At 56.2% G+C, this 15,071-nt stretch overlaps 7 protein-coding genes across 7 annotated transcripts; 5 read left to right on the top strand and 2 right to left on the bottom strand.

The window, feature by feature from the left end:
- Window positions 1-53: 53 nt before the first annotated feature.
- Window positions 54-2,147, top strand: EI97DRAFT_415316 (uncharacterized protein). Its single transcript, XM_033796856.1, has one exon. It carries the CDS (start codon window positions 99-101, stop codon window positions 2,064-2,066), a length of 1,968 nt encoding a protein of 655 aa, XP_033655281.1. The 5' UTR covers window positions 54-98; the 3' UTR covers window positions 2,067-2,147.
- Window positions 2,148-2,310: 163 nt separating this feature from the next.
- On the top strand, window positions 2,311-3,483 carry EI97DRAFT_431824 (electron transfer flavo protein beta-subunit). Its single transcript, XM_033798027.1, has 2 exons — window positions 2,311-2,503; window positions 2,640-3,483. Exons 1-2 carry the CDS (start codon window positions 2,453-2,455, stop codon window positions 3,375-3,377), a joined length of 789 nt encoding a protein of 262 aa, XP_033655280.1. The 5' UTR covers window positions 2,311-2,452; the 3' UTR covers window positions 3,378-3,483.
- EI97DRAFT_271868 (NADPH dependent diflavin oxidoreductase-like protein 1) lies at window positions 3,452-5,709 on the bottom strand. Its single transcript, XM_033794287.1, has 4 exons — window positions 5,451-5,709; window positions 5,209-5,384; window positions 3,831-5,157; window positions 3,452-3,762 (listed from the first exon to the last, which is right to left on the bottom strand). The coding sequence occupies exons 1-4, from the start codon at window positions 5,595-5,597 to the stop codon at window positions 3,526-3,528; spliced, it is 1,887 nt and encodes a 628-aa protein (XP_033655279.1). The 5' UTR covers window positions 5,598-5,709; the 3' UTR covers window positions 3,452-3,525.
- A 708-nt stretch (window positions 5,710-6,417) lies between these two features.
- On the top strand, window positions 6,418-7,684 carry EI97DRAFT_449196 (RNA-binding domain-containing protein; the record flags this gene model as incomplete). The annotated part of the gene is made up of 4 exons (XM_033800202.1): window positions 6,418-6,629; window positions 6,688-6,976; window positions 7,031-7,291; window positions 7,343-7,684. 4 exons carry the CDS (start codon window positions 6,418-6,420, stop codon window positions 7,682-7,684), a joined length of 1,104 nt encoding a protein of 367 aa, XP_033655278.1.
- A 552-nt stretch (window positions 7,685-8,236) lies between these two features.
- On the bottom strand, window positions 8,237-9,778 carry EI97DRAFT_499998 (uncharacterized protein; the record flags this gene model as incomplete). Its single annotated transcript, XM_033802636.1, has 1 exon — window positions 8,237-9,778. One exon carries the CDS (start codon window positions 9,776-9,778, stop codon window positions 8,237-8,239), a length of 1,542 nt encoding a protein of 513 aa, XP_033655277.1.
- Window positions 9,779-9,998: 220 nt separating this feature from the next.
- Window positions 9,999-11,604, top strand: EI97DRAFT_431821 (uncharacterized protein; the record flags this gene model as incomplete). The annotated part of the gene is made up of 2 exons (XM_033798026.1): window positions 9,999-10,443; window positions 10,493-11,604. Coding segments are annotated over exons 1-2 (1,370 nt in total), but the record flags the coding sequence as incomplete, so codon positions are not given.
- A 1,521-nt stretch (window positions 11,605-13,125) lies between these two features.
- On the top strand, window positions 13,126-15,051 carry EI97DRAFT_415305 (uncharacterized protein; the record flags this gene model as incomplete). The annotated part of the gene is made up of 2 exons (XM_033796855.1): window positions 13,126-13,473; window positions 13,549-15,051. 2 exons carry the CDS (start codon window positions 13,126-13,128, stop codon window positions 14,683-14,685), a joined length of 1,485 nt encoding a protein of 494 aa, XP_033655275.1. The 3' UTR covers window positions 14,686-15,051.
- Window positions 15,052-15,071: the final 20 nt, after the last annotated feature.

Raw genomic sequence — 15,071 nt, 5'->3', positions numbered from 1 at the left:
CCATGACTCGTTTGGCGGGGAGCAGTGACGTCCACCAGGCACCACTGCACTTTCTTTGCTGCAACAACAACCCGTCAGTGTGCGACGAGGGAGATATCATGGCGCAGAAGGGGGACAACCTTCTCCAGCGCTCGCTTTACGTATTCGACCTTCCCGAGGAACTGCTTTCCACCCTCACACTCAAGGATCAACCTGCGCGACCAGTCGAACAAACACCGCCACGAACACCTAAGCCTCTCTCCGAAACTGCGGGCACCGCAGACGACGCTGGCGCTCCTAGCAAAGCTACGTCCTGTAACTTATGCGGCCTCAATTTCTCGTCTGTCACCGAACAGCGCGACCATGTGCGGTCGGATCTCCATGGGTACAATTTGAAGCGGAAGATGAAGGGACTCAGCTCTGTGGGAGAGGCGGAGTTCGAAAAATTGATTGGGGAGTTGGATGAGAGTATATCAGGGTCGGAGTCTGAAGAGTCGGATGATGACGAGGAGGATGAGGCAGGAGGGAAGGCGAAGGAGTCTACATTAAGTGCTTTGCTGAAGAAGCAGGCAAAGATATCGAGTCCAGAGTTCGATGAATATGACTCAAGGAGAAAGCAACGGGGATCTGGGAAGCCCCCGCTGGTATGGTTCACATCGCCGCTGTTACCTGAGAACACGTCGTTGGGTGTCTACCGCGCTATCTTCTCAGTTGCGGAGCAGGAGGAAGAGGCGCATCTTGTGGAGACACTTCGTAACAAACAACTTCCGCCGGCGGCAGCTCCTCCGATAAAGTCGGAAGGTGGAGGCGTGCCTCTACCCGGGACAAATGTGGGACCGCACTACTTCCTATGTATGATCGGAGGAGGACATTTCGCTGCCATGGTTGTGGCACTTGCACCGAAGAAAGGAAAGACACATACTGGATCGGATGAGCGGTCGACAACAGTCCTTGCACACAAGACCTTTCACAGATATACCACACGACGGAAGCAAGGTGGTGCGCAGTCCGCCAGTGATGCATCAAAAGGTGCTGCTCATTCTGCCGGTTCCTCGTTGCGTCGTTACAATGAAGCCGCATTGACGAATGAAGTGCGGGACCTGCTGAAGGAGTGGAAACCTCTCATTGATTCGGCAGAGCTGCTGTTCATAAGAGCTACAGGAAACACTAACCGGAGGACGCTCTTTGGGCCATATGAAGGTCAGGTCCTGCGCAATAACGATCCCCGAAATAGAGGATTTCCTTTTAGCACCCGACGTGCAACGCAAAAGGAGCTGTTGCGCGCCTTCGTGGAGCTGACCCGTGTTAAGCAAAGTACCGTGGATGAAGCTGCTCTGGCAGCACTGGAAGCCGCTGCGGCGAAGGAGGTGACCCCACCGACCCAACCCGTAAAGCCCCCGAAGCCACCAAAGCCCTCAAGAGAAGATGAAACCGCAGCTCTGCACACTTCTCAACTCACCTCAATCATTAAACGATCCAAGGTTCCAGCCTTACTGAACTACCTCAAGACAAACAACCTATCTGCGGATTTCACCTTTGTCCCTCCGAATTACCATACCCCCCGGCCACTCCATTTGGCGGCGTCTTTGAATTCGGCGCCCGTAGTTCTGGCCCTCCTGACCAAAGCAGGCGCCGACCCGACCATTATGAGTGACGATGCTCGAACACCCTTCTCGCTCGCAGGCGACCGCGCAACACGCGATGCTTTCCGCATGGCTCGCTCTGAGCTCGGCGAGGCAGCTTGGGACTGGGACAAAGCAGGCGTTCCGCCGGGCCTATCGAAAGCAGAGGTGGAACAGCGGGAAGCGCGGGAGAAGGCTGAAAAAGCGATAGAAGAGAAGGCGGAGGCGGATAGGAGAAAGGCAGAGACCGAGCGCTTGAGGAAGGAGAGCGAGGCGGAAGAGGCGAAGAGGAGGGAACAGAGGCTTGGGAAGGGGAAAACATTGGGTGCATTGCCACAGAAGACGGCTGCGGACCAGCGGGAGGAGGATGCAAGGGGTTTGACGCCCGAGGCGAGAGCGAGGTTGGAGAGGGAGAGGAGGGCTAGGGCGGCTGAGGAGAGGTTGAGGAGGATGCAGGGGAGGTGAGGTATTGTCGGCATGGTGCTGTAGAGTTCTGGGGTGCGATGTGTCTCAATCTAGATACCCACATTCGGGATTCTCTGTTTTAGGCTGTACCCAAGTGACAGTAGACGTGTATACTCCCGAAATACCCAAGTTTGACACCGCCCATCACTCCAGGGTGGTTGCCCCCTTCCGCTTACATAACCATTGCGTCTTGGCGGTCTTTCTCGGAAAATGACGGCGATCGTTCCGTGAACCCTCGGCTTCAGACAACTCTCCACCTCGAATTCTTGGCAACCCGAACTTCAAGCTTCAAACCATCTTGTTGAACTTCTAATCCCGGATTCTTCGACCGCTTTTTTGATCCAGCGTCGTTCGCTTTTGGAAGACCGGCGAGAAAGTTTAGCAGGATGTCGGGACTGAGGATATTGGTGCCCGTCAAGCGGGTCATTGACTATGCGGTACGTGAACAATCGCGAGACGACCGTAAAGAATGAGATATCCAACAAACCGGCACCCTCCCCATTCCCACCTCCCCCCACCGAAAACCGCAATGGAAAAACACAAAAGAAGAGAAAGTCATCTAACAAACCCCAGGTCAAACCGCGCGTCAACCGCGCGCAAACCGCCATCGAGACGGCAAACGTCAAGCACAGCATGAACCCCTTCGACGAGCTCTCGATCGAGGAAGCGGTCCGGCTGCGCGAGCGCAAGGTGCCCGTCGAGGAAATCGTCGCCTTCACGGCCGGCCCCGCCAAAGCGCAGGATATCCTGCGCACGGCCATGGCCATGGGGGCGGACCGGGGCATCCACGTGCAAATCGATGAGAGTAACAATAAGGACTCCTCTCCTGCTGCGCTGGAGCCGCTCGGCGTCGCAAAGTTGCTCAAAAAGGTCGTCGAGGAGCAGAAGAGCAACCTTGTGATCCTGGGCAAGCAGGCGATCGACGATGATGCGGGGCAGACGGGGCAAATGTTAGCCGGGTTGATGGGCTGGGCGCAGGCGACGCAGGCTTCCAAGGTGGAGATCGAGGGGGACACGGTGACGGTGACCAAGGAGGTGGATGGGGGCGTGGAGAAGGTGCGGGCCAAGTTGCCCATGGTGATTACGACGGATCTGCGGCTCAATGAGCCGCGGTATGCGAGTCTGCCCAATATCATGAAGGCGAAGAAGAAGCCGTTGGAGAAGAGGTCGTTGGCGGATTTTGGCGACGTCGATGTGGCGCCGAGGTTGAGGACGGTGAGGGTGACGGAGCCGCCGCCCAGGAAGGGGGGTGTCAAGGTGGAGGATGTGGATGGCATGATTGCTAAGTTGAAGGAGTTGGGGGCTTTGTAAGGGGTTGGAGCATAGAGTCTGAAGGGAATTGGCAGGTGAGCCGTGCTCTGTATATAGTGTTTGGATTCGGAATAGACAGGTCGAAGACATGAGCTGGATTGGAAGACTTGTGTTCCGTACATCTATGGCTTAAGCGCAGTGGTCTTGTCTACCACGTCTCCTGTCTATACCGCCCGGACTTCTCCATGGCAGCGAGATACGCCTCGGCATCCTCTCGACTCAACTGCCCATGCGTCTGGAACGCCTCTATCAACGCCTCCCGCACTGCCTGCGGCATCTTACCGGATGAACCGCAGATGTACACAAACCCGCCCTTGTTAGCAAGCGCATCATACACCCTCTGTCCCTGCTTCCGCACAAGATCCTGCACATATACTTTCTCTCGCTACAAACTCGTCAGTCCTTCATATATACAGTGCCCTCGTGTGGGCAGGGCAGTAGGAAGCAACTCACCTGATCTCTCGAGAATGCCGCAAACACATCCAACGGCACGCCCTCCTCCCTCAACGCCTCCCACTCCCCCTTAAAGAAGAAATCAGCGCCCGCATTCCGACACCCGAAAAACAGCAAATCCTTCGAAGCAGCCGCCCCATCAATCCCAAGCTCCTGCCTCCAGTATTTTCGCTTGTGTATGAGAGCTCGCATGGGTGCGACACCGGTTCCAGGCCCGATCATCACCACGGGTCTTTCTGTCTCCGCCTTGGCTACGCCCAGCCCGCCTTTGTGAAGCGTAACGGTGATTTCCTGCCCCGGTTGCAGAGAGGCTATGTACCGTGTACATACGCCTTGTCGGATCCGCTTGATGACGGTGCGATACTTGACAATGGCGACCAGCAACTCTATCCGCGTGCGGTCGTCACTTGTATTAGGGGAACCGGGATACGCACTCGCGATGCTGAATTGTCTCCCGCGCATCGCAGGGATGATGGAACAGACGCGCTGCCAGGGGATCTTCACCGTCTCGAATTCCTGCAGGACTTCGAGGATGCTTCGGCGAGGGCGCGTGGTGTAGTCGTATAACTCGTCAATGTATTCTGGATTCGTGAATTCGAGCAGGCGGTCGCGTTGGAATTCGTCGGTGGTGAAGTGGGCGAGGTGGGCGAAGAAGGAGCGGCGGGGGATGGACATGATGTCCAGGTGGTCTGTGAGGAGGGTGCGGAGGGTGATGTTGATGTCGTTCAGGGAGACATGAGGGAGAGGGGGATGGGTGTTTGAGGTGTTGGTAGAGGTGGGGGTGAATTTGAGAGGGACATCGGCTATGGAGGTCCATTTCATGATTTCGAGAAAGTGGTTGACGTCTGAGGGGAAGTTCTTGGGGTAGATGGTTAGAACGTCTCCAGGAACGTACGGATGGTGGCCTGGGAGGTCAAATTGGAGGTGGCGGACATCTTGCCAGTGTGTGTTGGGCGTTAGTCGGTTGTTGGAGACGACTGTTGCTGTTAGACCGTTGTGAATGTGGAGAAGGTTGGCCGGCGGTAAGTCAGCTGCATGGTCTGAAGTGACAGATATTTGCACATCTTGCTGCTCAGATTGGACGCTTTCTTGTTCTGCTACCTCGAGAAGCCATTTCGGGTCAAGGAGTACGTGATCGGGGATAGGGTGGATGCCATGTGGGAGAGGATACTCTTCGAGCAGACGTTGGCGAAGTTTGGGAGACCACGATGCGAATGCCCCGTCGACTCCATCGGGATGCTGCTCATCGGCCTCAGCACGATCACAAACGGGCTGTGCTCCCAGTTGTACAAGGCGATTGTACAGCTTGCGGTGCGCCCAGTTGAACCTTCCAAGTCAGCAAACATCATTATACAACCTGCCCAACGGGGAAACCTACTTTGGGTAGGAAGAATCGCCCAATCCAAACGAGGCAAAATGCACTTGGTGCAAGCAGCCGGGCCTTAGGCGGGTACTACGGAGGGCTCTCCAAAAGATCTGGCTGTTTTGAGGCAGTTCCCCTTGGCCCGTGGTGGAAATGGAGATGAGCACGACCGAGTACTGCAACAATTGCCTCTAACGGTACGACAGTCAGCGCCGCGGATTCGGCAAAACAGGAGGCAATGCCCCTGACTGACGTACAAGGGAGATGGCATTGAGTTCAGCGACGTCGGTGTCGAAACGCAGGCGCTCTGCGATGCGGCCGAGTTCTTCAGCGATGTCCTGCGCATTGCCTGTTTCGGAGCCGTAGACAACCAGGGCACGGCGGCCCTGCAGTGAGCTGCCCATGGCGGGATAGAGAGAGAAGGTGAGGCTTAATTCTTCTCTGGAAAGAAGATTACACTGTCCAGTGTCTATCCGAGTCACCCGCAGTGGGTCTCATCAATACGGGCAGGGCTATCCCCACACAAGGTGCAGGCCCCGTATCTACCGCTAGATAGTGGATCGCCTTCTTGACATCTCCGGTATGATTTTTGTGGGCTGTGGCGCTTGAGAGCTGTGGCTGGTGAAAAATGACGACGGTGGTTCTGATTCTGATGTGGCAAGCGCATTTCGGCTTTTGTACAATTGTTCACTCCTCGCAAACAGAGGTCACTGTGTTCATGCGTTGCCCTCGACCGCCCCTTTCGAGTTCTGCTGAGATTCTCCTACACCGTACTTACTATCCAGGGACTCGAGTGCGGCTGCCTGCCTGCGCACCCTCTGTGATCGCGCCTTCACCGTCACTATAAAGTGAAGTCGCTCAACCTAAGGGAGCGGTGACGGGCGGATCTACCTTTCCCCGGTCGCTCTCTCCTTCGGCTCGCTGTCCCGATTTCGCCTAGCTCGCCGACCGGGGTCTTACAATAAATATTTGGCTGCCTCTCCCAGACCCGCTCCTTTTCCTCCCCCCGACAATCCAAAGGAACCACTCAACCACCACGATCTCACACTTTCAACCCTTTTCAAGCTTTCCGGGCTCGTAGCTACCCACCCCCCAACTCCCCCCGTCAAGAACTCCCACCTTCCAGGCGGCCTTGTCAATCCTCTCCCACTACCACAAGTTTCCTCAACCTTCCACACGTTTCGCTACTCGCTCGTGTCATCAACCTCCAAAACTTCTGCAACCATGTCCGCTCCAGTTGATAGTGTTACCGCCCAGTTGGCCACGGCCTCCCTCGACAATACCAACAGCGCCGAGAACGCTGGCGCCCAGCAGAACACCGCCGAGAATGAGGCGGTTCTTGCCAGCGCCGCCGAGGGCAGGCGTCTCTACATCGGGAACCTCGCCTATGCGACCACCGAGGGGGAGTTGAAGGACTTCTTCAAGGACTACTTGGTGTATGTTGTCCCCGTCCTTGATGCTCCTTGAGAACTCGAGAGTTGACGTGTCTCACAGCGAGTCCACGACCATCCCCACCAACCCTCGCACCAATCGCCCTGTCGGCTATGCCTTCGTTGCTCTCTCTACCCCGTCGGAGGCCGAGCGTGCCATCGCTGAGCTGAACGGCAAGGCCATCCTTGACCGCAAGGTCTCCATCCAGCTTGCCCGTACGCCTGAGCAGCACGCCGAGGGTGCCGGCAGCGGCGCCGAGGGTGCCAGCAATGAGCACCGTCGTCGCTCCTCCACGCGTGGTCGCGGCCGTGGCCGTGGCCGTGGCGGACGTGGCGGACGTGGAGGACGTGCTGTAAGTCCGACCGCTCGCTCATGCGACAGAAACATCCCGCTAACATTCGACCAGAAGAGCGAGGGCGGTGAGGGCGCCGAACACGCCGAGGGCGATGCTGCTGCCGCCACCGAAGCTCCTACAAATGTACCCGGCCAAGTTCTTCCACTTACAGAGAAAACGAACACGACGCTTACCAATCGCAAGGGCGCTGAGGGCAACAAGAAGCCGCACCCTCCTCGTGAGCGCAAACAGCGTGGACCCCCGGAGGACGGTGTTCCCTCCAAGACCAAGGTCATGGTTGCCAACCTTCCCTACGACCTCAAGGAGGATAGGGTATGTCAAGTCTTCATCCCAATAGGTTGATTATGTACTCACCCGACATAGCTTCTGGAGATCTTCAAGGACTATCAACCCAGCTCCGCCAAGATCGCTCTCCGTCCTATTCCCCGCTTCATGGTCAAGAAGCTCCAGGCCCGTGGCGAGCCTCGCAAGGGCCGTGGCTTCGGCTTCGTCACCCTTGGCTCCGAGGAGCTTCAGCAGAAGGCTTGCGCTGAGATGAACGGCAAGGAGATCGAGGGTCGTGAGATCGCTGTCAAGGTCGCCATCGACTCTCCCGGAAAGGAGGACGACCACTTTGAGAATGCTGGCGCCCAGGAGGGACAGGAGAACACCCCCGCCGAGGCTCCCAAGGAGGCCGCTCCCGCTGCCGCTGAGGCTGCTGCTTAAATTGCGGCAGTCTACCGGAACGGCGGAACGGCGATTTTGAGACAGAACTGCAGCGTCCGACCTCATACTGCTCGCTTCTGCAGGACGTTTGTGTATTAGGAAGTTGGTGTTTGCCTATCTTATTTCATATCATTACCGGCACGGGGCACTGGTTTACTTATTCGTCGACTATGGGACTGGAAAAGTGAATCGGAGTCATATTGGTCCGGGCAGGATCTGGGTACGGTAGGCTGGGCTATTGCGCATCATATTACCTTTGAAAGATCTTAAATAATCTCAACTAAGGACAGTATGATCATAGATGAAATGCCACGATGTCAAGACACATTCGCCTGCTCCATGGAACGGTTTTTGTGAGGGTACTAAATATGCGTGATCGGGTTTGCTCGTCTGAATGCTGCCGATAGTACTACCGACCAATTCTTCAAGATAGTCTGTGCAAGAACAATATGCATCTTGATTCAAGTGCCTCTTGATATGGTGGGTATATGACTTTGCGAAAATATGCGAATGCCCAAACACAGGATTCAGTGAAAGCCTTTGGGAAGATGTTCATCTATCACTACCTCTCAAGAACCCACCCCCAACCGGCCTCCTCTCCATCTTCTGAAACTGCATCCTCCCCTTCCCACCTTGCCCGCTCTTCCCCTTCCCCTTGTCCTCCCTCCTCCCCTTCAACCAGCTCTCCCGCACACTCTTCGTATCCCGATTGACCTTTGAAGCCAACAACGCATTCTGCTCTTCCAACACGCGCACATTGACCCCGCCCCTCTTCACATCCTTGGCGCGCTTCTCCCCGCGCTCCAGAAACCGGATGTGCCGTGCTAGTTTCTCGCGACGCTGCTGTACAGGATCCGCGCCGGGGGAGAGACGAGGGGGTGTCGGTGGGCGTGTATCACCCGCCGCCTCGAGAAGGGAGGTAGGAAGGAGAGTGGGAAGGTTAGACAGATCGATCCCCATCCCCAGACCATTATTGCTGCTGCTGCCCTGCTGATGCTGCTCTCCCTCCTTTTCGCCTTCGGCCCTCGCCCGCTTGGCTAGCTTCTTCGCCCGCCGCGCTTCCTGCCGCTCCTTCTGGCGCGCTTCTTCCTCGAGTCTCTCGCGCTTCTGCCGCTGCTCGAGCGCGATGCGGTCGGCGCGGGCTTTGCGCTTGGCTTCGAGCGCTTCTTGCTGGGCTTTGCTGGCTTCGCGCGCGGCGGATTCGGCGGCGCGGGCGGCGCTGAGGGCGGTGCTGGCGGTGATTTCTTCGGGCGCTTCGTCGTCCGAGTCGTTGGGTGAGTCGTCGTCGGCAGTGACAGTGGTGGTGGCCGTGGCGGTGGCGGCGACGGGCTGGGCAGATGGAGGTTCGGTTTGGGTGCGAGGAGGAGATGTTGCGGGGTCTTCGCTGCCGAAGCGTATGCGGGTGTTTTTGGGGCGCGAAGGGAGAGGTTTCTCGAGGGGTTTAGTGGGTTGTACGTCTTCGTCCTCGACTTGGGAGTCGTCTTCGGAGTCGTCTTCGGAGTCGTCTTCGGAGTCGTCTTCGGAGTCGTCTTCGGAGTCGCGTACTTCGGTGGCGGTGTTGGGTTTACGTGCAGGCTCCTCAGTTTGCTCCTCATTTTCTTTCGGTTCGAATTCTTGGCTATTCCGCTCTTGCCTCTGCTTTCCAGATTGCGGGGATGAATTCTGCAGGGAACGGTGAGGTCCAGGGGTTGGGACGAACTGCTCTGCTAGGGCATTCTGGATGTCGGACTCCTCCATGACTGGTTCCCTCTCGTTCGCTGCAGCTTGGGAAGCTTCCGTTTCTGCCGGTGCTGGGGAGTGAGGTTTCTGGATGATGACTTTTGGGCTCGGTGGTCGTGCAGGTGTGGACATTGTTTCGTCTTTTATCTCCGATTGTTCGCTTGAGATGCGGTCTGTGGCCTCTCCCTCTGGATTTCCGGATGCCGTCTCCTGCGATGTATCTTCATTCAAAGCCGTCTTCTCGCTCCCTCTCCTCTTCTTAGGAACTAAAGGCGTATCCTCCGCCTCCAAAGGTCGTTTCGACTTCCGCGTCGAGCTCCGCGGCGTTGCCTGCGGTGTCTGGTCTACGGGACCACGGCGAGTCGAAGTCACCATTTCAGCAGCTATATCATTACTCCTGGGAACTGGCCCTTCTGAGTCACCTTGGAATGAGGGCGACCGGCTGAGAAGCCTCCTGGTTTTGTCGAGGACTCGCGAAAGCATGATTATCATATGGTTACAGGGTTGGAAATTTTTAGTGCCCTCCACATGCGCCAAGAGTTATACCAAGTAATTCTGCCGCTGCTCACCGCCTAATTTCCAGCTTCGCCGAGCTCCCTCATCCGGGATGGGTTTTCGTTTTCGGTGCCATTGGAGGCTCAGTATGTCTTCTAGGGTGCTGTTTGCGCGCTTGGCCGCAAAAGTGTCTGAAGGAGAAGCTTGTGCGTTTTGCATAGCGCGCCAATTCCGTCGTTCAATCCACCAGCAAGTTCTACGAAATGGCCCTATGCAGCCGCGGCCGCAATCCACCCGGCCTACACAGAGCCCTACCCTAGGACATATTCAGACCCGAGGAGCGGCCTCGAGGCAAGCGCCGAAGCCTGCAGATTATGAGAGTTTCCGGAAGGAGGTGAACCGGGCGGCACGCAAGAAATGGTTCACGCAGCAGGCCAGAGACAAGTTGATCAACCTGAAGCCACAATACGCACTGGAGTTTCTGGAAGAGTTTACCTCGACCGATGAAGGAGATTCTGGCGAGAGAGTCAAGGCTATAGCTGAAAGTGAGTATCTTGATGACTCTATAGCTCTGATTGCTGACATTGTCGCCAGAGGAGAAAATCCAACTGATAGACCTCACCAATATCGCGCATAGCACATGGCATATCCCCGATGTCAAGAGCAAGAAGACCGGAGAACTTGTCTCAAGTCGTCATAAGGTCGTAGCAAGGGACCTGTTCCTGGCTCTGAGCAGTGCGGGCGAAGTCAATGCCACGCTGCACTTGAACAGAGCGGTTTTCCTGCGCAATAGGCATCTCGTTGCCCGAGAGGTAGCCGGACTTTTATCGCCTGGCGATGTTCAGAAAGCGCGCTTAAAGCTGCAAGAGGCTGCTACAAAGAAGAATGCCGAGGCCATCTCGCTCACGGGCGAAATATGGGCAGCGGAGGGGAAGAAGAAGGCTGCACGGGAGTTATACGAGTCGGCAATGAAGGTCGTGAAACTTAAACCTGACCCCAAGGCGGTCCGTAGGCCGGGGTTGCCGCAGGCACCTCCCTGGATTTGCTTGGGATACTCTCTCCTCGACGACCAGACCCCTGAATCAACTGAGAGAGCGAAGGAAATCTTTCGAATAGGCGCGGTAGAGGCCGACGACCCTCTCGCTTGCTTTCATTATGCGCTGCTCACGGAGAGGGGTAGCGGAGAATGGCTGAGGTTCATGACCAAGGCAGCTGGTTCGGGCCATCTTGAGGCGATGTATGAGCTCGCGAAATTCTACCACGATGTCGACATTAAGAAAGCCGCCTCGTCGAATGATAAAACGCTGGTCAACGCTCTCAGCTGGCTCAAAGATTGGAAGCTCAGCAATTCCAAGTATCTTGCCGACGAGTGGTTCCTTGCTGCTGCGATGGCAGGCCACAAGCCGTCTATGTTCCACTTGGCCCAAGAACATGAAGCTAAAGAGGAATACGAGGAGGCTCGGACGTGGTATGCAATGGTGGTTGAGCCGCCGTCAAAACATAAGAAGGAGCACTGGCCGGACCTTCCCGCGAAGGCGCAGAGCTGTCTCAAGGCCATGGAATCTAAGTAATACAAGGTGTGTACAGTGCCGTTGAGATGCTGTTGTACGAGTTTTTGTTGTAGTAAGGTCATATTATAGGCATTTTCCTTCGAAGATACCCCTATCATCTAATCCAGTGCGCAATCTATTTGTGTCTACTAAGGCCTAATGATATGGATGAAAGGCTTGTGTGAATTTATTTGTTGGTGTAAATACACACAGCTCATAGGGACGTCAGTTCACCACTCCCGCGTAACCGTCCCTCTCAAGGGGCTCTGGATCACATAACCGCACAACACCCCTCCTTCTCCCTCCTCAACTGATCCGCATAATTTCTCAACTCCTTCAAAGCCCCTCTCTCCAGTTCCAACATATCCTCCAAACTCTCCACAAAATCCTCATACACATCATCGACCCCTGTGTGATCCGGAAGGGCAGAGTGCCTGGGGCAAGCCCCTTCTTTATCACGCAGTCGCATCTTATGCGCATTCGAACATATAGTCTTACGGCTTTTGGCTGCATTCGTGGTCGTTATCAAGCGTACTTCGGTACCTTGTGCTTGGGCAGGGGAACAGGGATAGATGAGGATGAGGCAGTCATGGCTGCATCGATCGTATTGGCAGGCGCCGTAGACGCACATTGTAGGTGGAGTGCGTCAACGGTGCTTTTGGTGTGTACGTTTACTTGGATTGGCCGTTGTTGAGAAACGTGGATGCACGGAAGCTTTTGATACAGCATGTGAACTGAGTGTACACGGAAGGGACGTTGGTGTGAAGACTAGAATTCAAGGAAGAATTACGCAGCTCCGTGCCTAGTGACCCGCCATGAAGGCATTGCCATGCCTATGACTCGGACTTTGAACACCAAACCTTCTGAGCTTCAGCGCACGAAGCGCCCTGCGGTCCACACATTGTAGGAATAGTGAATGAGTATACTGAGCCCATAGAAGGCCTTTGCCGTAACCTTAAAAATCAAGTAATTCTCACCACGGCTCCGTTTTTCATGCTACAAGAGCAACCCTTTTGCACCAGGTCTAGAATCCGGCCAGCTGCCAAGAGTGAATGTTCCATTCACGTGCTTGGTCCTGTGGCTGATGATGTGGCTGGCGCTTTGCCAAGCCGTCTCCGCGCTAGTGTTCTCGTGTGACGCGCGCCTGTTTGCGGTCGTGGCAGTCAAAGAACAAGCTCCGACTCAGTCGCAAACGCAGCAACTTCACTTCACCTTCACATCCATTCACAACCACCTCCCCACCGCATGGTTGCGCCCTCACCGTTTATAGGCACACGCCAACAATCGCGCGCCATGAAGGATTACAACAGCATGAAAGTCGCGGACCTCCGCGTGTTGCTCAAGGAGCGCGGAATCGCCTCGACGGGGCTCACGCGGAAGGCGCAAATCGTCGAGAAGCTGGAAGAGGACGACAAGAGCAACGAGGCCGAAGCTCCGAGCGCGGAGCCAGTTGCTGGTGCTGAGGCAGAGCAATTGGAAAAGGCAGGAGAAGAAGAGGTAAGTGCCAAGGAAACTCCCGCCGCGTTGCCCGCGCAGGCGTTGCCCACATCCCCTTCAGCCGAATTGGAGAAGCCTGTTGAGGAGGAGGAGGCGACTGTGGAAAAGAACGAGAAAGAAGTTGGAGAGGAGGAAGGCGCGAAGGAAGCAGCTGCTATACAAGAGTCCAAAACCGAAGCTATGGACTTTGCGCCAACGGTCAAAACACCTTCCCCCGCGCCCAACGAAAAACCCTCGGTCGAAAAGCCAATGCCTGCACCGGAGCCGTCGAACGACAACGATGCGGCGCCCGCTTCCGCGGCCGAGTCGCGTCTAGACACTGAGGAACTTGAGGCCGACACCCGCAAGCGCAAAAGGAGGAGCCCGTCTCCGGACGTGCCTGCCAAGGACATCAAGGCGAAGAAGCCTCGCCCCAGCGATGATGCTGCTCCGGACGTGCATTTGAAGGAGGATGAGGATCTCGTGATGGAGCAGCGGGCGCCAGAAGAGGAGATCATTGAAGAGAATAAGGTCGAGACAACGGATGCGGTCGATGCAGAGAAAACGGTGGAGAAGACTTCAGAGTCCGCTGTACATAAGCCAGAAGAATCGGATGCGAAAGAGCCTTCAGTACCAGAGGAGACTGCGCCCGCTGCCTCAGAAATCAAAGAGAAAGAGAAGGAGAAGGAGAAGAACGCGCGTTACAAAGACCTCTTCAAGTCCGCCGGCGCCGTCGAAACACCCACTTCCGCTCCCGCCGCCGAGCCCGAGACCGACGAAGGTCCCATTATCCCAGCGCTCCACGTCGCAACTCCGGCGCTCTACATCCGCGACCTCATGCGCCCACTGCGTATCGAGGCTCTGCGCAACCACCTCATGTCCCTCGCCACACCCCCTTCAGCAACGCCAGACCCCAGCATCGTCACCACCATCTTCCTCGACTCCCTCAAATCCCACGCCCTTGTCCTCTTCAGCACAACGAAAGCCGCCTCCCGCGTCCGCGCATCTCTGCACAACACCGTCTGGCCCGCGGAATCGCAGCGCAAGCCCCTCTGGATCGACTTCGTCCCCGAAGACAAGATCAAAGACTGGATCCAGGAAGAAGAGGACTACATCGCAGCCGAGAAAGCCGGGCGCGCAGCCGGCAAACCCATCCCCCAGAAGCGCTTCGAAGTCGTGTACCCCGTCGATCCGCAAACCGGCGAAGTGCACGCCGTCTTCCAAGAAGTGGGCGCCGGGGCGCCTCGCAATGCACCCAAGGGCCCACGAGCCGGACCCGGAATCGAAGACCGACGGCGCAGCGAGGCTGGCGCCAGAGAAAGAGAAAGTGTAAAAGAAGCCCGGCCCACGACCGATATGTCCGCTAAGCGCGACCTCACTCGCAGTTTCCAAACCCTGGATCAACTCTTCCTGTCCACGACTACGAAACCGAAATTGTACTATCTCCCTGTTAGCGACGCTCGGGCTGATCGCCGCCGCGACGACCTCGACGACGAGACTGCGAGGGATTGGAGGCCCGGTGATAGGGTTCGGGGACGGGGCGCGAGTGGGAATCCCTTGGATAGGAAGATGAGGTATAGCTTTGATGTCGATGATAGGGTTGTCGAGGTTGGAGGGGATTTTGGTCCGTGGGCGGATGATAGCGTGGCTAGAGGGGGCGTTGCTAGAGGGGGAGGAGGGGGTGGGGGGTTTAGGAGTGAGAGGGGAGGCGGAGGTGGAGGGTTTAGGGGTGGACGAGGCGGGTGGAGAGGTGGGTACTAGGGGTATTCTTGGATGACTGGTGAAGATTGGAGGTGGTGAGGTTGTGAGAGGGAGGATGGGAGCTGTTAGGGTGATGAAGGGCTTGTATTATGCACATCATGGCAGGCGTTTTCGGACAGGAAATGGGTCGGTAGGATATCATTGAGGCGCTCTAGCATGGCAGGTTTCCTGGGCATCGAGCGTGGTATAGCAAAGCGAAGTTAGCGCTGGGATAGGGGTTCGCGAGGAATAAAGGCTGTAAAGTTACTCTGAGTCGACGCACATGGCGATAACCTCGTTTTGCATGCTGTAATGCAGGGAGTATATCCGTCGCTTGCCTTTTCCAAGGTCAATGCAATGGATAGAAAAATGACAGATTGGGTCGAGGTTCACTTGGGTTGAGCACA

This window comes from Westerdykella ornata (genome assembly GCF_010094085.1).
Source record: "Westerdykella ornata strain CBS 379.55 unplaced genomic scaffold EI97scaffold_6, whole genome shotgun sequence".
Lineage (NCBI taxonomy): Eukaryota > Fungi > Ascomycota > Dothideomycetes > Pleosporales > Sporormiaceae > Westerdykella > Westerdykella ornata.
Note: the sequence above shows the minus strand (reverse complement) of the source record. Positions and strands in the feature narration are given on the sequence as shown.

Bases quoted from the DNA above. Each gene is read 5' to 3' on its own strand.
- EI97DRAFT_415316 (XM_033796856.1), top strand. From the start codon at position 99: ATGGCGCAGAAGGGGGACAACCTTCTCCAGCGCTCGCTTTACGTATTC.
- EI97DRAFT_431824 (XM_033798027.1), top strand. From the start codon at position 2,453: ATGTCGGGACTGAGGATATTGGTGCCCGTCAAGCGGGTCATTGACTAT. The intron at 2,504-2,639 runs GTACGTGAACAA...AACAAACCCCAG, and splicing joins AGCGGGTCATTGACTATGCG to GTCAAACCGCGCGTCAACCG.
- EI97DRAFT_271868 (XM_033794287.1), bottom strand. From the start codon at position 5,597: ATGGGCAGCTCACTGCAGGGCCGCCGTGCCCTGGTTGTCTACGGCTCC. The intron at 5,385-5,450 runs GTACGTCAGTCA...TCGTACCGTTAG, and splicing joins AACTCAATGCCATCTCCCTT to AGGCAATTGTTGCAGTACTC. The intron at 5,158-5,208 runs GTAGGTTTCCCC...CTGACTTGGAAG, and splicing joins GGCGATTCTTCCTACCCAAA to GTTCAACTGGGCGCACCGCA.